The following is a 15,234-nucleotide window of genomic DNA, read 5'->3' as shown; positions in this document are numbered from 1 at the left end:
ACATGCAGCAAACATCAGGGCAGACAGTACGACAGAATTAAAAAAAAAATTTTTTTATTAAGTTATGATCATGCCAAAAACGATTTAATATAAGAACCACGTTTGTGCACACGATTTAAAAATGTTATTACTTTCACTCAAAATATCTTTAACAATACACTGCTATTTGACCACCACAAACCCTTCATTCCCTAAAACCATTCCCTTTCCATAAGTGTCCATGTGTCGGAAAGAATTAGCCATCAGCATCAATAGTCAGCTTTTACCAACAATTGGTCACTGCTAAAAAAAGAAAACGGGTGGGTTTCCCTTACTGATCTAATTTTAAACCACAAACGTATTCCCAGAAACACGCGTGACTCATGTGCGCTAAATATAATTATAACCAACAATTTTATCAGCGCCCTAAGAAAATTCGTTACTCAAACGTGAAAGAACCTCCTCCCCTCCAACACACACAGGTGCTCATCGTGGCTTTGATACCCCAGATCCTTGAGGTAGCAAACTTTCGCATCGCCCTATGATGACCAAGAACTCCAGTGAGCTGAGCGAAAAATCACGACAGTTGATCGAGAATCGCCTTGCAGAAATCCGGAAGATCTTTGGGCATGCGGGAGGTAATCAAGTTGCCATCCACCACAACAGGAGCGTCTTCATAGATGGCGCTGTGACGTTCAAGGAAAAGCAAAGAGTGTAGGAGCGACAACCTTGTTCAAGTGCATACATGTTTGTGCGATAAACACACCTGTGTATATGTGTGGGCGCGCTTGTGCACGTGCGTATCTAGTAAAAATTATACTCTGCAATAGTATGTAAGGACGAAGGATTGCGGTCCAAAAACATTTATAAACGTCAGCAGCACTACATGTACAGAGACTGGGTGGTTGGTGGTTATCAAGTGTCACGAGTTCGATTCTCAGCTCCCACATGCCTCTCTATGCACGTGACACCTATTTACTGGGCTGCGTGTGTGTGTTTTGTGAGGGGTGGGGGTGCGTATGCGTGTTCGTTTGTGAAGAATGTTTCTCTGAGATTTGGCTGAGCGTTGTAAAGCACAATGAGCGTGTTTTGTGAAATTGCGCTACATGAATGTACTCTATTACTATTAAGAACATATACAGAACCTGTATACAAATACTGTACAGCCAAATACAGATACAGGTACGAACTTATAAGGTTACCTGCAAATACAGTACGCCTTTAACCTCTTACCCGGCGTTCTCTATGTCGTCTTTGATGGCGACAAAGCCTGTAGCACGTTTTCCTTTCAGAATCTTCGCGGAGCAGAACATCCATGGCCCATGACATATCGCCGCCAAGGGGCGCCCTAAAAAAAAAAATAAAATAAAATTGCTACTTATTTTAAATGGAAACAAGACCTGAGTTTACATGCAATTTTATATCTCCTTCACACACACACACACACACACACACACACGAGTATGAAGTAAACAGCGAAAAACCCTTGGTACCAGAAATAAAGATAACAAGTGACAACGTATCAAACAAATATGCTTATGTGCGATTTCACTTGTGTGTCGGGAATACACTTTTCGAAGCTGACTCTTACGATTTATCTCTACTACGTCACGTGCAGTTTCTAATAAACACCGCGCACACTGACGACAGCAAGTCCTCGAAAGATAACCGACGAGAGGAGTAACGAACTATTACAGCATTGGACTGTCTTGCGATCAGCTGCCCAAAAACTAGTTCGTCGAGCCTAAAAATAAATCATGCCGGCTGAACACATCACGGACAACACCCGTGTGATACGCAGCTTGTTTGTGAACTTCGATCCGCTGTTTAAGGTCGCTATTTAGTTCAATGGTCGCAGAATTGATTACCACTCATTAGCTGATGGGCAGCGACGAGAGAAGTAAGGCTGACAGGTTCGCTCATTTGCAAGTCACATTGTTAGCAGCCTTGGGGTTGTCGACAAAGACTGATCGGCAAGCACTTTTGTACGTGTATTAAGACTACTAACCCAGAAGACGTGAATATTTAAAAAAAATATCTATAAACATTATCTTTGTCACCTGACCGGGCAAACAAAATTCAAACAAGAGTATCACGGAAAATCAAAGACTCCGAAAACCAGATTTAAGCCACCAAATGGACACTTACATCAAGGAGAGAGACGCAACTTTTTAGGAAAGAAGATGCGGATCCTTCGTCGACAGAATCGACAAGGAATCCTCCTTTCTTCTTTCCTTCCTTGCTTTGATTCTCAGTCGGGGACTCGATGAGACAGGAAAATTCGAGACAAGTGCGCCTACACATCTGTGAAATCTCTCTAGTGAACCTGCTGGAAATTCAGTGGAGACATTGCATTCATAAAGAAAGAAACCCGTTAAAGGAAAATCCACTGAGATTTTTTCTTAACACAAGACTATTTTGACGGAGCATCCTTCACGGTAAGAAAACTAAAAATAACATATTTTGTCTAATGACGAATAATTCCAACTAAAGAAAATTAGCATTAATGACAATAACAATGTATTATAAGTTGGACCAGCCGTTGGAGTCATTTCCACTCCATTAATCGAGATTTTTAGCTTGAACCAATCCAGTAATTTCGAAAGTCCAATGAAAGCTTACATCAAAACTGTTTCTGTTACCTTTAAGCGCCCGCTTCTGACAAAAATGGAATCACAAAATAAAGAGTCTCCACGATTTGCGTTATCGTGTTGTCATGAACAGTGAAAGGAAAAGGGAACAAAAAGAAAACGGAAATTTGAGTCACTTCTTAGACCTTTGATCTTCACATATGGCCCAGTATGAGAATTATGTTTATTATTAAAAGGTTTAATCGACTGCAAGATTGAGCGGTCAGTCAGTTTATGAATTCCTCTTTACTTCTTTTTAAACGTTTTGCCAACGTTAAACGGCTTTGTATTCTTTGCAGAAAACTTAGCAGCTGTATTCATGTTATTTATTTAGACTTGGAGCGAACATCAGCATACCTTGGTTTCCTTCACCACTAAACGACTTGTAGTCTACTCAAGGACGCTTGTTAAGGTGGAGAAACTCGGCACAGGTAAATCTCAACATGTCTCTCAGGAGCCAGCGGTCTAAAGACGACCCCGCCTACTGCATCAAAGTCATTCTGCTGGGAGACCTCGGGGTGGGAAAAACCACCTTCATGCGCACTTACACCCGGGCAAGACCTCAGCCACCAACTCTGTACCAAGGCAGCAACATCCCACATTACCCAGCCTCCATGAAGAAGACCTTCAACTATCAGGGAAAGAAGGTCGAGATAGTCCTCTGGGACACTGCAGGTATGTATCATTTAGACAGACGAACAGACACTGGGTGACCTAACACGTAATAGTCTGGCGATAGATGAAAAATATTCAATTCTTACATTTTTCGCTAAGCTCCATCCATAAATTTGCAAGCGGTGGTTCTCGGGCGGTCCTTTAATGTCATCACTGTAGCGATGATCGTACAGTACTCAGTTTAGATCTTGTCTCGGGACTCGTGTAACTTTCTCTCTGAATGAGACATCTGTTAAAAGGTGATCGTCAGAGGTTTTTCCTGGTTCTCTCCTCTTCGTCATACCCCCTTTCCCCTCAAATCGCTAAAGATGGAAACACTTTTCCACCGAATAGACCGGATCATCGATAGGATGCTGTAACAAGCACAGATCTGCGGGAATTAATTGCACCAAACTCCGCACAGAAAGTAAATTTGAATAAAGCAAGTCTTGATGTTCAGAACACATGAATTTACAATCATGACAGTACTTTGTAACTGTAGGCAGTACCAAACGCTGCACAAAAAGTAAACTCGGATAAAACAAACTTTGGTCGAGCCGGCCATTTTGGTTGGAGGGAAGACAACTCCAACGTGCTATGAGAGTTGTGGACCTTTGTCCCCAAGAGAACATCAGCTTCAAAAGTGCACCTACACCCGGGTGGCTTTTGAACTGCCGGATGACGAAGAACCACTTGTCATGCGAGCACTTCGGGCTCGTAATCAGCCTGAACTAATTCTGCGTGCAACGTGCTGGCCTTGTCTGACGAGGATTTCCCGCGATTATGTCAGCAAAAACGTCGTCTGCTGCACGCATATTCGTACTCGTCCTTGAGGTCTACACAAACTCTTCCACATCTGTTGTGCAGTGTAAAATGGAAATTTTCGAGTTAAATGCGATCTTCGTCTTCATTTACAAGTAGCACTGACAACGCGGTCAGTGGAGGAAAGATGCTGGCATGTACCACTCCCCAACTAATGTTACCGTATTCAACGGAAAGCAAGACACGATGCAACGGACCCGATGGCGCACTGGAATAGTTTGCTGACGGTTACAACGCACTAACAGTCATTTGCACCCGCAAACTCAAGAAAAGCTGCTGCTGCTGCTGCTGCTGCTGCTTTAACGTATAAAACTGGTTTCCTTCGTTCAGAGAGAAGGGAACTATGGAATGAGAAGTTAAGAAATGTAGCGGCTGTCAGCCTATATTACAAGGCCTGGGCAGAGTCGTTATAAACAAAATATTGGAAAATGCTTGAAAACCATCTTCCACAAGCTTCTAGTAAAAAAGCGGGTGCTTATGGGGTTACTTACTTACATTGCTTTAAAAAGAAAATGAAAAGATGCAAGTGTTTGTATTAAAATCAGGATTATACAGTTATTCTTTGGTTGACTGGTTGGTTGGTCTAGTATCCTTGAGGCGATTTTGTATTTTGGGGGAAGATGGAGGAAGAAACCCTTAATGCCACAGCAACGAACAGGTGTCACATACAGAGTGTCCCGAGACGAGATCTGAACCCGGACTTTTACATCGCAGTGATAACAAGAGAGTGTCTTACTCACTACGCAACCAGGCGCCCAGTCATCCTGAGTCCACCTCAGTCATCAGTCAAAAATCCGTTACAACGGGCCACATACTTCACCTTTTATGTTTATCAGCAGCATAAAAAAATCGCAAAAAAGTAGCAAGGTCAACCAGTCGCCGCTATTTGTTGACAAGCAGTTCGCGTTATCGGATAAGCAGACAAACACGCACACGAGCGTGCAGTCAGAAATGTTTCCATTTCATTGGTGCCATCTGAGTTCTACAAGAGCAGACTAGCACAGACTACGTATCAATATGTCTAATGTATTTTTCTACCCGCTTTCTGAAAGTATGTAGTAGTAAGTTGAGCATGCACGGTTCTACCCCAGGCTTCACGGAAAGTGCACTTACCACGACCTGAAAAGCAGACGCGGTGTTCTCTATACGGTACGCTATGAGCTCAGGTGATGGAACACCTTTGGAGCCAGGCCTACGCAAAGGCACACCACCAGCCTCAAATAACAACAAATCCTGCCTTATCAGTCATTTCACACACCTTTCTGTCACTTCGTTCTTATAGCAACGTTTCACGGAATCGCTAAGTACAAGATGGGTCCACGAGAAGCTCTTCCTCAACAGAAAAAATAAACCTCGGTTTATTGCAAGTTTATTCAAATGTTTACTAAAGGTGACGTCGAACGATGCCAAACGAACCATAAATTGGAATATAAATTTATTATCTTGACAAAGACTCGAACAGCTCTGTCGAAATGAATCGTTTACTTTGTGAAATAGAACACTGGAGCTCTCGACATACATTACCGCTCTTCATCATTGATGCTTTAAAAATAATAACACCATGTATTTATGATTTTTCCGTCTCGGGCACGCTGTTCTTTCTCTGTTTACAGGACTGGCTGCCTTAGTTGCTGACGGTGTAAAACCCAAATTTCCACTTCCCCTCCAACTCGCAAGACATAAAGTATTTCTGCTCTATGCATCCGGAAGCCACTATTGTTACCATAACAACCAATCCTTTCTTATTTAATCTTGCTTGAGCATGCGGACATGCGTATGACTGAGACAGAGGGGTTGTGTGCGCAGTCAGCTGCTCAAACGCTGGGTGAGTCAGGGCGAGTCTGATATGGTGCACCATCTCTAGAGGTCAGGGTGCGAGAGTATTTATGTCCCTGCCAGTTGATAACGGCTGTTTGTCCCTCTCGCCACGGCTTGTTTGTCTCCATCTGGTGACGTGATAACATCCCCTGTGCCAACAGTGCGCAGATCATCTTCCTGTTAAGCGATATAGGGACAGGGTTAATCAGGAACAGGTTTGCTAGCCAGTCTTCTCCCTCCTATAACAGCTTGCCCACTGAGAGAGCATCTCCCACTAGTTCAAACACTCGTATTTAGAACATTAATGGGGATTTGATCTCCCATCATGCTTTCCCGGGGGTGGGGAGTGGGGTGGCAATGACGATGGTCCTCCATTGCCACCTCTCCTAGGCCTGTTTCTCCAATACTCCTTTCGTTCAGGGTATGTAGTTCTACAGCCACTGTCCATCGCCAGGTGTTTCTGGGATTCCTCTCTTGCATTTTCTTTCAAGACTCCTCTGTCTGGTGATGGATCCGCTTCTGATGATGTGTATAAGTGGAAATGGTGACTTTAATGACGGGTGGGGAAGGTAAGGCAGCGAGGGAGAGATGCGCACCGCCCTCACGTATAGCGAGCCCCGAGAAAAGTGAGATCTCAAACATCTCACCCCCCAACGACCTGAAAAAAGGCCACGCGACGACCTTTACCTTTCTTAGTGGTATGATAGCTTGAAATACTAGACACTAGAAATACCAGAACAAGTGTCTAAAACATTATTCTGTGCTAGTCAAGTGTTACCACAACCTTTCTCTGTGCAGGACAAGAGCGGTACCGCAGCCTCACAGCCTCCCACTACCGCGGGGCGCATGCCTGCATCATCATGTATGATGTCAGCAGCGAGGACTCCTTCAACCACCTGCCTATCTGGTAAATAACGGCACAGGCATCAAATGATTGGATTTGACAGATAGGTTACCGTTAGTTGTAATCTCATGCACTAAAATAGTTTCTAATACATTAGTTCGATGAATCACAATGAAGTGACATTCTGGCACGCCATCTCGTGTTGAACTATGTTGTAACAATCCAGAATTAAACGGAGACCTGTTGCTTGTGTCGAAAAAAAAGTTTAGAATAATAGGTGACGTTTATCAGAAGTCATGCTGGCCATAAAAAAACAACCTCCAACTTAAAATGGTGTTCTTAGCCGGACATACTACGAGGAGTACGTGACTGTTTGACTAAGTTTACATAGAAATCATAAAAAGTTTCCAATCACAAATTTACCAACAATGTGTATAAAGGTCTAGTACTATATAACAAACTTTCTTAAATCACGGGACTGAGCTCAGGTCAAGGCACCATTACTCCCAGATGAACTACTCCACTCTAGATACACCTCTAGAAATATTACTAAGCACAGAAAGGTCCAACTCGTGATGTTACGAGATACGCATAATTAAACCTATGATGAGGTGCAGTATATTTAATGACTGGTAAAACTTGGTGAGAATGTGTCAGTTAGTGTGAGAGCTAAGGCCATACGTTGATTAGTTGTATTTGTGTACACACGTGACGTCATCAATTTGACCTCTTTTGATTCATGATTGTGATCTTTGTAGGAGTGTATCATGAGAAAGGAAAATGAGCATTCGCCTACAGTCTGGAAAGTAGTGTCTTGCACCAAGCTTTATACTGTCACTAGAAAACAATTTTCGCCCCACTATAGACCTTTAACATAATTATATGTTCCCTTGGGTGAAGCCTTCACAATGTACGTAAATGCATTCGTGTAAAATTTTTTTTAATCTGTTTATTTGCATGGTAGTGGTTAGAACCCTGTATCTCTAGAACGGAAGGTGGAAGGTATTTGAGAAACAAAATCTTGTACCAAGTTCCACCCCATCATTAGAAAACAAATCGCACTGTAGTAACCTTTAAGAAGGTTTTTCGCAGCTACTGATGCATGATGCTCGGTTGTGTTTTCGCAAACCAGGCTGGAATCTGTGCACGAGTACTGCCCGGGGGCTAACGACCGCACAGTACTGGTTGGCAGCTGGAAGGGCTCAAGTTCCTCCCGCCGCAAGGTGGAGTTGGAGCGGGTACTGGGCTTCGCCGCCCACTACCGTCTGCCGCACTTCGAAGTGGACAGCACAGCCAACCCCAACACCGTCGACACTGTGCTGGATAACGTGGTGCGCCTGGTGCTGACGGAAGCCAACGAGAACCGCCAGCTGTCGGACTCCATCAAACCGCAAGGCACCAGGCTGGCGCCGCACAAGACAGAGTTCAAGTGTTCTGCGTGTTGCCACTCGTGAACTTTGGCTTCATCGCGGCCTTTGCCCTCTATTTAGGCTCATGGCAGGGGACCATGGACAAAGACAGTGAAGAAGTGACCATTTAAACGAATCACACATTTCCTTGTGCTGTTGTCTTATGAACAACCTGAATGTCAGACAAGCACCCAGTCGAAACAGTCGAGAGAAGTGGTGGTGGTGTGTGTGGGGGAAGTGGGGTCACTGAGATGAGCAGGCAGTGTTCGGCAAGTAACCCATGATATTTAGAAAATAATAGTAATCAACAGTATTCAACGGACAAGTTCATACCAACAGCTGGTGGCAGAGGATGGGATGGGTATAGTTACCAAAGCCACCTGCAGCACCTCTGAGCTCAGTGCATTTGCCCTGTTACCTGTTGTCACATTTCAGCTGTCGTTTGTCTGCAAGCAAACAGTTAATCCCCTTCCTACCTGCAATCTATTCACTCATATTGTCACGGAGTCCTCAGAACAATATACCCCCACCATTCTGGACCAGAAGGTACCATGACTACAACCTGCTTTCAGAACTGTATAAAACCACAATTTAATGTTTAAAAAAGCTATCAATTTTAATCCTTTCAGGAAGGCAGGTGAGATTCAAGCACACAGCCTTGTCTGCGATTATGCCAGACATGGAATAAGAACTGAAATATGTTGACATCGTCCTCTGTGAAATCCTCTTTATCATCTATCAAAACATTTAGATTCATTGCAGATGTAATGGCTACCACTGAATTTTAACAGTCTTCCATTCAGTGGTGCTGCTGGACTTACTGGAAGCATTAATGAGGGTGGGCTGGCCAACCTCCACAAGATAACTGTTGATTTCATGAACCCTATAATGACCATGTAGTGACCCCAAGGGTTTGATTTTGGTGAAATGTGCAGTAACTGTTGGTGGGTCTTTTCAAGCGTAAAGCATGATGCTGAACGATACTCCAGATGAGGATAGGCTCCAATAGAGCATTTCTTTCCCTCCTCCTCCATCCTCATGCATGGTTTCTAAGATGCTCACTTTCTCTCTGACCCTGATTCATCTTTCCGGATGTGTTGTTTCCAGGTTTGTTAAAGTTTTATAATATTTGTTCAAAGGTGATAACCACTGTCTTTCTTATACATCATCAATGCTCATGGGTTTGACGGGATTTTTTGGTGGGGGAAGGGGAAGATGATAAGGCAAAGAGTGGTGTTGGGAACTTCTCCCTACTGGTGGTGACTAACAATCTACAACCCACACCTATGCTTAACAAACTGTTCCTTCTGTGCTAGATTCTTTGCAACACATGACCAGTTCATCTATTTAAAATGAAGTATTGCTTTCTCTGGTGAGAGTTGGAAGATGGCTGGTGCAGGCACACTCTCTCAGAGTGACATTTTTCATCAAAGCGATACTTTCTTGCCTTGTTAGTAGCATTCATGAACAACTGTGATATGAATTTCTTATTAATGTTTTCATGTCTTATTCTGATTTAAATTAAAAGCAGGTTTGGTGCTAGTAATCCACAACAAATAAAAGTTTAAAAATTTTCCCCATGCTTTCTTCCTGTGAACCCTGCTGTCAATATTTCTCTATGTGCCATGTATCAGTGTGTATGTGTGGGTAAAAAAAAAAAGAGCTGTATACAACTTTTTGTATTCACATGTTTACATTGTATTGAAACGTTTTTCCCAAACTCCTGCATTTTTAAAACAAAAAAATGCCTACTTCAGCGGTTCTCAACCTTTTACTTGTGACACCCCCCCCTGACGAACAAAGGTACGTCCGCGCGCCCCCCTTAGCCAGCAATGTAAGCTAATTTCACTAATACCGGTATAAGAAACTTTAAAAAAATGACCACCTTCGCGCCCCCCTTGTAAGCACGTCGTTGAGCACAGGTTGAGAACCGCTGGCCTACTTCCTGATGATGTTTTAGATGGCATTTTAAAAACATATTTGTCATTGCCAGGTTTCTTTTTCCTACTTTTCTTATGATCAAATAACTTTTGTGAATCTAGCAGAACACATAACATTTACCACAGTCAGAAAAGAAATTTTGAAAAGGCAGATTTATGTGGTTTGTACCAGGACTATGTTCACTCCTTAATGCACTTGTTTTTGTGCTCTATGTGCACTATGCTCATTAAAATAAAAATAGATGCATTTTTGACAGTTACCCAAAACGCATGGAAGTCAGAAGAAAATCTTATAACTGGTGACTGTTTGTTTACATATTTCAGGCTATTCTTACCCTGTGAGATAGCATTTTCTTACAGCTTTACTATCATTACGGTAATTTTAAGCAGTGCTTACTTCATGTAAGGACTGTATTGTTCTGAAACCTGGAGAGTGACAAACATAATCAACAACAAGCTCCAGACCTTTACCAACCGATACCTACACCATAATCTGGGAATAAGATGGCCTGAAAAGATCTTCATCAGCAGCCTGTAGAAAAGAACCAACCACAATGCCACTAGCCAAGACATCAAAAAGCGCAAATGGGGCTGGATAGGACACACACTGCGCAAACCAGCTGACACCATTGCCAGGCAGGCACTTGACTAGAACCCTCAGGGGAAGAGGAGAGTTGGGAGACCAGAGAGTAAAAGGACAGTAGAGAGCAAGGCAAAGGACATCGGAACCAAATTGGCCCAACTGAGGGGTGTTGCTCAAAACTACCGGATCTGCTGCCGAGGTGTTGTACCGGCCCTATGCTCCTTGAGGAGTAACAAGGAATACTAAACCAGGACTATGTTCGCTCCTTAATGCACTTGTCTCTGTTCATCAGCTACGCTCATTTAAATAAAAATGCATTTTTGACAGTTACCCAAAGTGCACTGAAGTCAGCAGAAAATCTTATCAAAGGTGACTGTTTAAATATTTCAGGATATTCTTATCCTGTGTGATAGCATTTTCTTACAGCTTTATCATCACTGTGACTTTAAGCAGTGCTTACTTCATGTAAGGACATCTTATAGACAACCATGACCTTGTCAGCACAATTTAATTTATCTGGATTTAATCATAAGAGCTTGCATTACAATAGGGACATCTACTGATGTTTCATATCATATTTTAATAAATGACCAGAGCAGTTTTGCTTTATCTAAAACAGTCTATTGTAATGATTAGCAAATAAATATTTTTTCCCTTTTGTCCACTAAAGCAACATTCAAATGTCAAAATTTATCTTGCTTTGTTCAAGAAAAGTGCATTTGGAACTGAATGTCTTTACAGAAATCCATTAAATGCATGAAATTAAGAGCACTAAAGGTGTGGATTTAAGCAATCAACATGACTGAAAAATACTTAAGAAGCTTAAGCTTAGTTTTTTTTTACTTTTCCTATTTTTTTTCAATTTTAGCCTAAGAAGCATAATATACTTGAGTACTTTTTATTTAAAGTTGTGATTTAATGCTCCTTAAAAAATATTTTCTTCAGCATACACTTTGATAAACAATTAAAAAAAAACGCACAAAATAAAACAATAGATATATTTCTCTTTGGTGTTAAATGTTGATGAACAGGTTGCATTTAACAGATGATTATATTATATCAAATTTACATATCACAAATACAAATGTCTGTTCAATCTCAAATATTTGCATAACTGCACAACAGACTATCAGTAACATGCTCTGATTTTTAACCTCAATTTATTAGATCGTGATATTTGATCATTGCATGGCAATGCAAATGAAATGTACTGACCTTTAAAACTTCTTACAGCTCTTCTAAATATCTGCTAGGATCTGTACGTACATACCTAAATCATTCATCTGTCTGATGAGGTCTAAGAAACGCTTATCTCTGCGCCAGTAGTCAGGTGCAAATCCACCTGGGATGATCAGAGCTGCAAGCTCCTAAAAATTCAAGAATTTTGAATCCAAGAAATCCCTGTGAGTTCCATAGTAAATATCTATCTACTCAAATAAAAACCCTCTGTCAAAAAGAAAAAATAATGTTCAATAAAATTTTCTCCTTCAGATGTCAAATTTATCTCTTAAAAAGCAGTATTGTCTAAGCTGGAAATGCTTGAAGATAACAGAGAAGATACTACAAATGAAAGTAAAACTGTTATGAAAGTTTCAAAAAAAACCACAATTGACAGAATGTTTCCCCTTTACAACCAGGAAGTATAAATAAAACATTTTATTTCAACTAAAATGGTATGCTCTTGCTAATCATAAAAACTTAATAATTATAAACTACTGCAAATTATGTACAGTGTAAAAAATAATTTAGAAAGACCTCAAGCTGATTTTCTTCATGGGTCTATGAATAAAAATCTTTTGAATTTAAAAACCAATGATAATCAATCAGCAGCAGTAAACAGTCTTGAAATATAATACGGCTGTTAAATAACTTAATACTTTAATTAAAAGGAAAAGTACTACATAAGATTATAATTGTAAGGATTTTCATAATTTTGTCTCACCTCTGGTTTTATGTCTTGAATGGACACTTCAGCTTTGAAGGGATACCCATGTTTACCTTTGTATACAGTATCTGTAGATGGCCCAATGCTTACCGTTTCAAATCCAGCTTCTTTAAATCTATAGTATGGATAAAGGAACTGCAAAAAAAGTCCAAAGTATGACAACTGCTACTATTTATCAGTATTATCTCATGTCTACTTTGTGTATGAAGCCTGTGTTAATGTTATAAAACATTTAAATCCAATCAGACATATTTAATAACACACAATAGGTCAGAAATGTTCAAAACTTATAAAATCAAAAAGCATTTGCATAAGTAATGATGAACACATACATTCATGTTTAAAACTGATGATCAGGCATATTGATTCCCTGCGTATTACAAAACTGCCTGACAAATATACTTACAGCATTTGTAATATGAAACGACCACTTATTTAGTTTGGAATGGACACACTTGTTATACACCTTCCAAAGAAAGGAAACTATAAACAGTGCCAAAACTACAGAACCATCAATTAATCACCTGAGCAAAGTCATGTTCAAAGAAATCCAGAATGACTCAACACCCTTGCTGAAGAACTGCAAGCAGAAGAATAGGCTTGCCTTAGACCAGGCAAGATTACAGAACTTATTCTGTTGCATCCTGATATTAAGACATCTACAACACCAGCGGGATCATTACAACAGCTTCATTGGTGTTAAAACAGCATTTGACAGAGGCTGCGGCATGGGAGCTTTATCACATAGCAGTGGGTGTCTGTCAAGAGTGCCACATGTCGCCTGTGCAACATCTTGTTAAAAACACATCATAAGAGAAATTATTCATGACTATTAGATGTAGCTGCCCATCTGTGGAAGGCCCATATGCAACTTTCATTTTGAAGATGACAGTGATTTGATGGTAGGCAGCAAAGGCAAATTGCAAGATTTTACTAACAGTTCATGCAGATGAATTTGGAATGAGACCAGTACTGACAAGAGCAAAGTCATGATTAACACCAGCACGCAATAAAAAACCTCAGATCTACACAAAGTAAAAAGCTTTAAGTAGTTATGAGCTACCCTTTTCCAAGGACTGCAGACATCCTCATCAAGATACCAGCAATAGCCAGTGAGGTAAACAGGATCTGGTACAGGCTCATCATAAGTTCCGATCGTTATCAAGCACAGGACTATACAGGTCCTTTATATAGTTCCCATCCTGATCAATCAATATTTATTGCCTGTTCCAGGCATAATCCAGGATAGAAATTTTTCTTTTGCTCACAAAATAATTTGTACATGTAAACATAACCTAACATATATATACAAACATACACACCCATATAATGACATTTAGCTCTTTAACACGCACGCATACTTATACCCTCTCCCACATACATATGAACTTCATCCAATGCCTCAATGTCTATCACCTCCTGATAAGATCCTATCGATGATCAACGAGGCACTGTCGATCTTTCAGACATGTTAGTGGTGATGAAAGTGAACCATGAACATTAGTAGCTTCACTGCGAAGAAAGTTTCCTGAACTAGATGATGCAATTTCTCTGAAAAAGGTTATATGATATGTCTCTGTGTCTTTTAGTCAGGACTATGATTACTGCTGGCAAGAAGAACCTCTGGCAGGCAGTTTTTCGCACATGTGGCACACTGTAGCGCCTGCCCAAGGGCAACAGCTTAAAGTTGGGATGAAGTGGGTGTGTTTGGTCTGAGGTCAGGTTATATGCCATATATCTTTCTGACTGCATGAAAGTACAAGATGTGCAGATGTGAGACGTGGACTTGCTAGCCCATGCACAATAAAGAATTCAAGCATTCAAAATCACGTTCCCATGAAAGCTGCTCCGAATCTCCTACGTGGAAGGCAAAGCCAGTGACTTAGTATGAACCACTTCGATCGGCTGTCACCCGGCAAAACACTCTGCCCATAAGACCTTTTGGGGTAGCCTCGAAGGTAGTCGACGCAGAGGCAGACAAAGAAGAAGCCTGGCTGGTTAACATAAAAGAATGGACTGACCATACCATACCAAGGATCGATGATGTGCGTACCCCTACTCAGGCCTAATTTAAGTGGAGAGCCACCGCATCTATTAGTTGTACCCTCGGACGCAGACCAGCGTCAGTAACAGTTCGATCGTCAGTTGGTAACAGTCAAGGAGGGACAAACGAACGCGTTTGTAATTGGTTGTTTATCTGGACACCAAACAATAAATTATTTATATCATATGCGTTACGTGGGTGCATGAGAAAATGAAAGTAGACTCGCAGGCTACACGCATTCTATCTTTAGGCATTTAACGACTTGCTATTATTGTTTTGACAACCAACTATCGTTTTATTTTCACACACAAACCTCAGGCTCCTCGTAGTTAAATTCCAGAAGTATTCCGACTTTCGAGTTCTTAGCCATCGTGTGTTTGAAATAAAGTTTGCGTAGTTCTCTCCCCTGCATGGGCGACTCGCCAACCAAGACCGGAAGTTTGGTGTACCGAGACTTGAAACTTTGCTCGACAAGTGACATTTGGTTTGATCAGATTCTCTATTCGAACTATAAATCCAGCAGTGTAATACGTGTCACCAGTTGGAGCTGCCATGCATGCAGCTTT

General features: G+C 41.2%; 2 protein-coding genes across 4 annotated transcripts; one reads left to right on the top strand and one right to left on the bottom strand.

Annotated features, from left to right (window-relative positions):
* Positions 1 to 37: 37 nt before the first annotated feature.
* On the bottom strand, positions 38 to 15,116 carry LOC112562879 (uncharacterized protein SERP1413-like). The gene is made up of 5 exons (XM_025236460.1): positions 14,982 to 15,116; positions 12,622 to 12,759; positions 11,950 to 12,046; positions 1,213 to 1,327; positions 38 to 665 (listed from the first exon to the last, which is right to left on the bottom strand). Exons 1-5 carry the CDS (start codon positions 15,078 to 15,080, stop codon positions 557 to 559), a joined length of 558 nt encoding a protein of 185 aa, XP_025092245.1. The 5' UTR covers positions 15,081 to 15,116; the 3' UTR covers positions 38 to 556.
* On the top strand, positions 2,129 to 10,635 carry LOC112562878 (ras-related protein Rab-30-like). Of its 3 annotated transcripts, none has more exons than XM_025236457.1 (4): positions 2,129 to 2,417; positions 2,944 to 3,284; positions 6,702 to 6,810; positions 7,880 to 10,635. In XM_025236457.1, exons 2-4 carry the CDS (start codon positions 3,053 to 3,055, stop codon positions 8,199 to 8,201), a joined length of 663 nt encoding a protein of 220 aa, XP_025092242.1. In that variant the 5' UTR covers positions 2,129 to 2,417; positions 2,944 to 3,052; the 3' UTR covers positions 8,202 to 10,635. The 3 variants fall into 3 exon arrangements, with proteins under 3 accessions (XP_025092242.1, XP_025092244.1, XP_025092243.1); XM_025236459.1 differs by having other exon boundaries at positions 2,909 to 3,284; XM_025236458.1 differs by having other exon boundaries at positions 2,129 to 3,284.
* Positions 15,117 to 15,234: the final 118 nt, after the last annotated feature.

This window comes from Pomacea canaliculata, linkage group LG4 (assembly GCF_003073045.1).
Source record: "Pomacea canaliculata isolate SZHN2017 linkage group LG4, ASM307304v1, whole genome shotgun sequence".
NCBI classification, from domain to species: Eukaryota; Metazoa; Mollusca; class Gastropoda; order Architaenioglossa; family Ampullariidae; genus Pomacea; species Pomacea canaliculata.
This window is presented reverse-complemented; position numbering and strand designations above follow the sequence as displayed.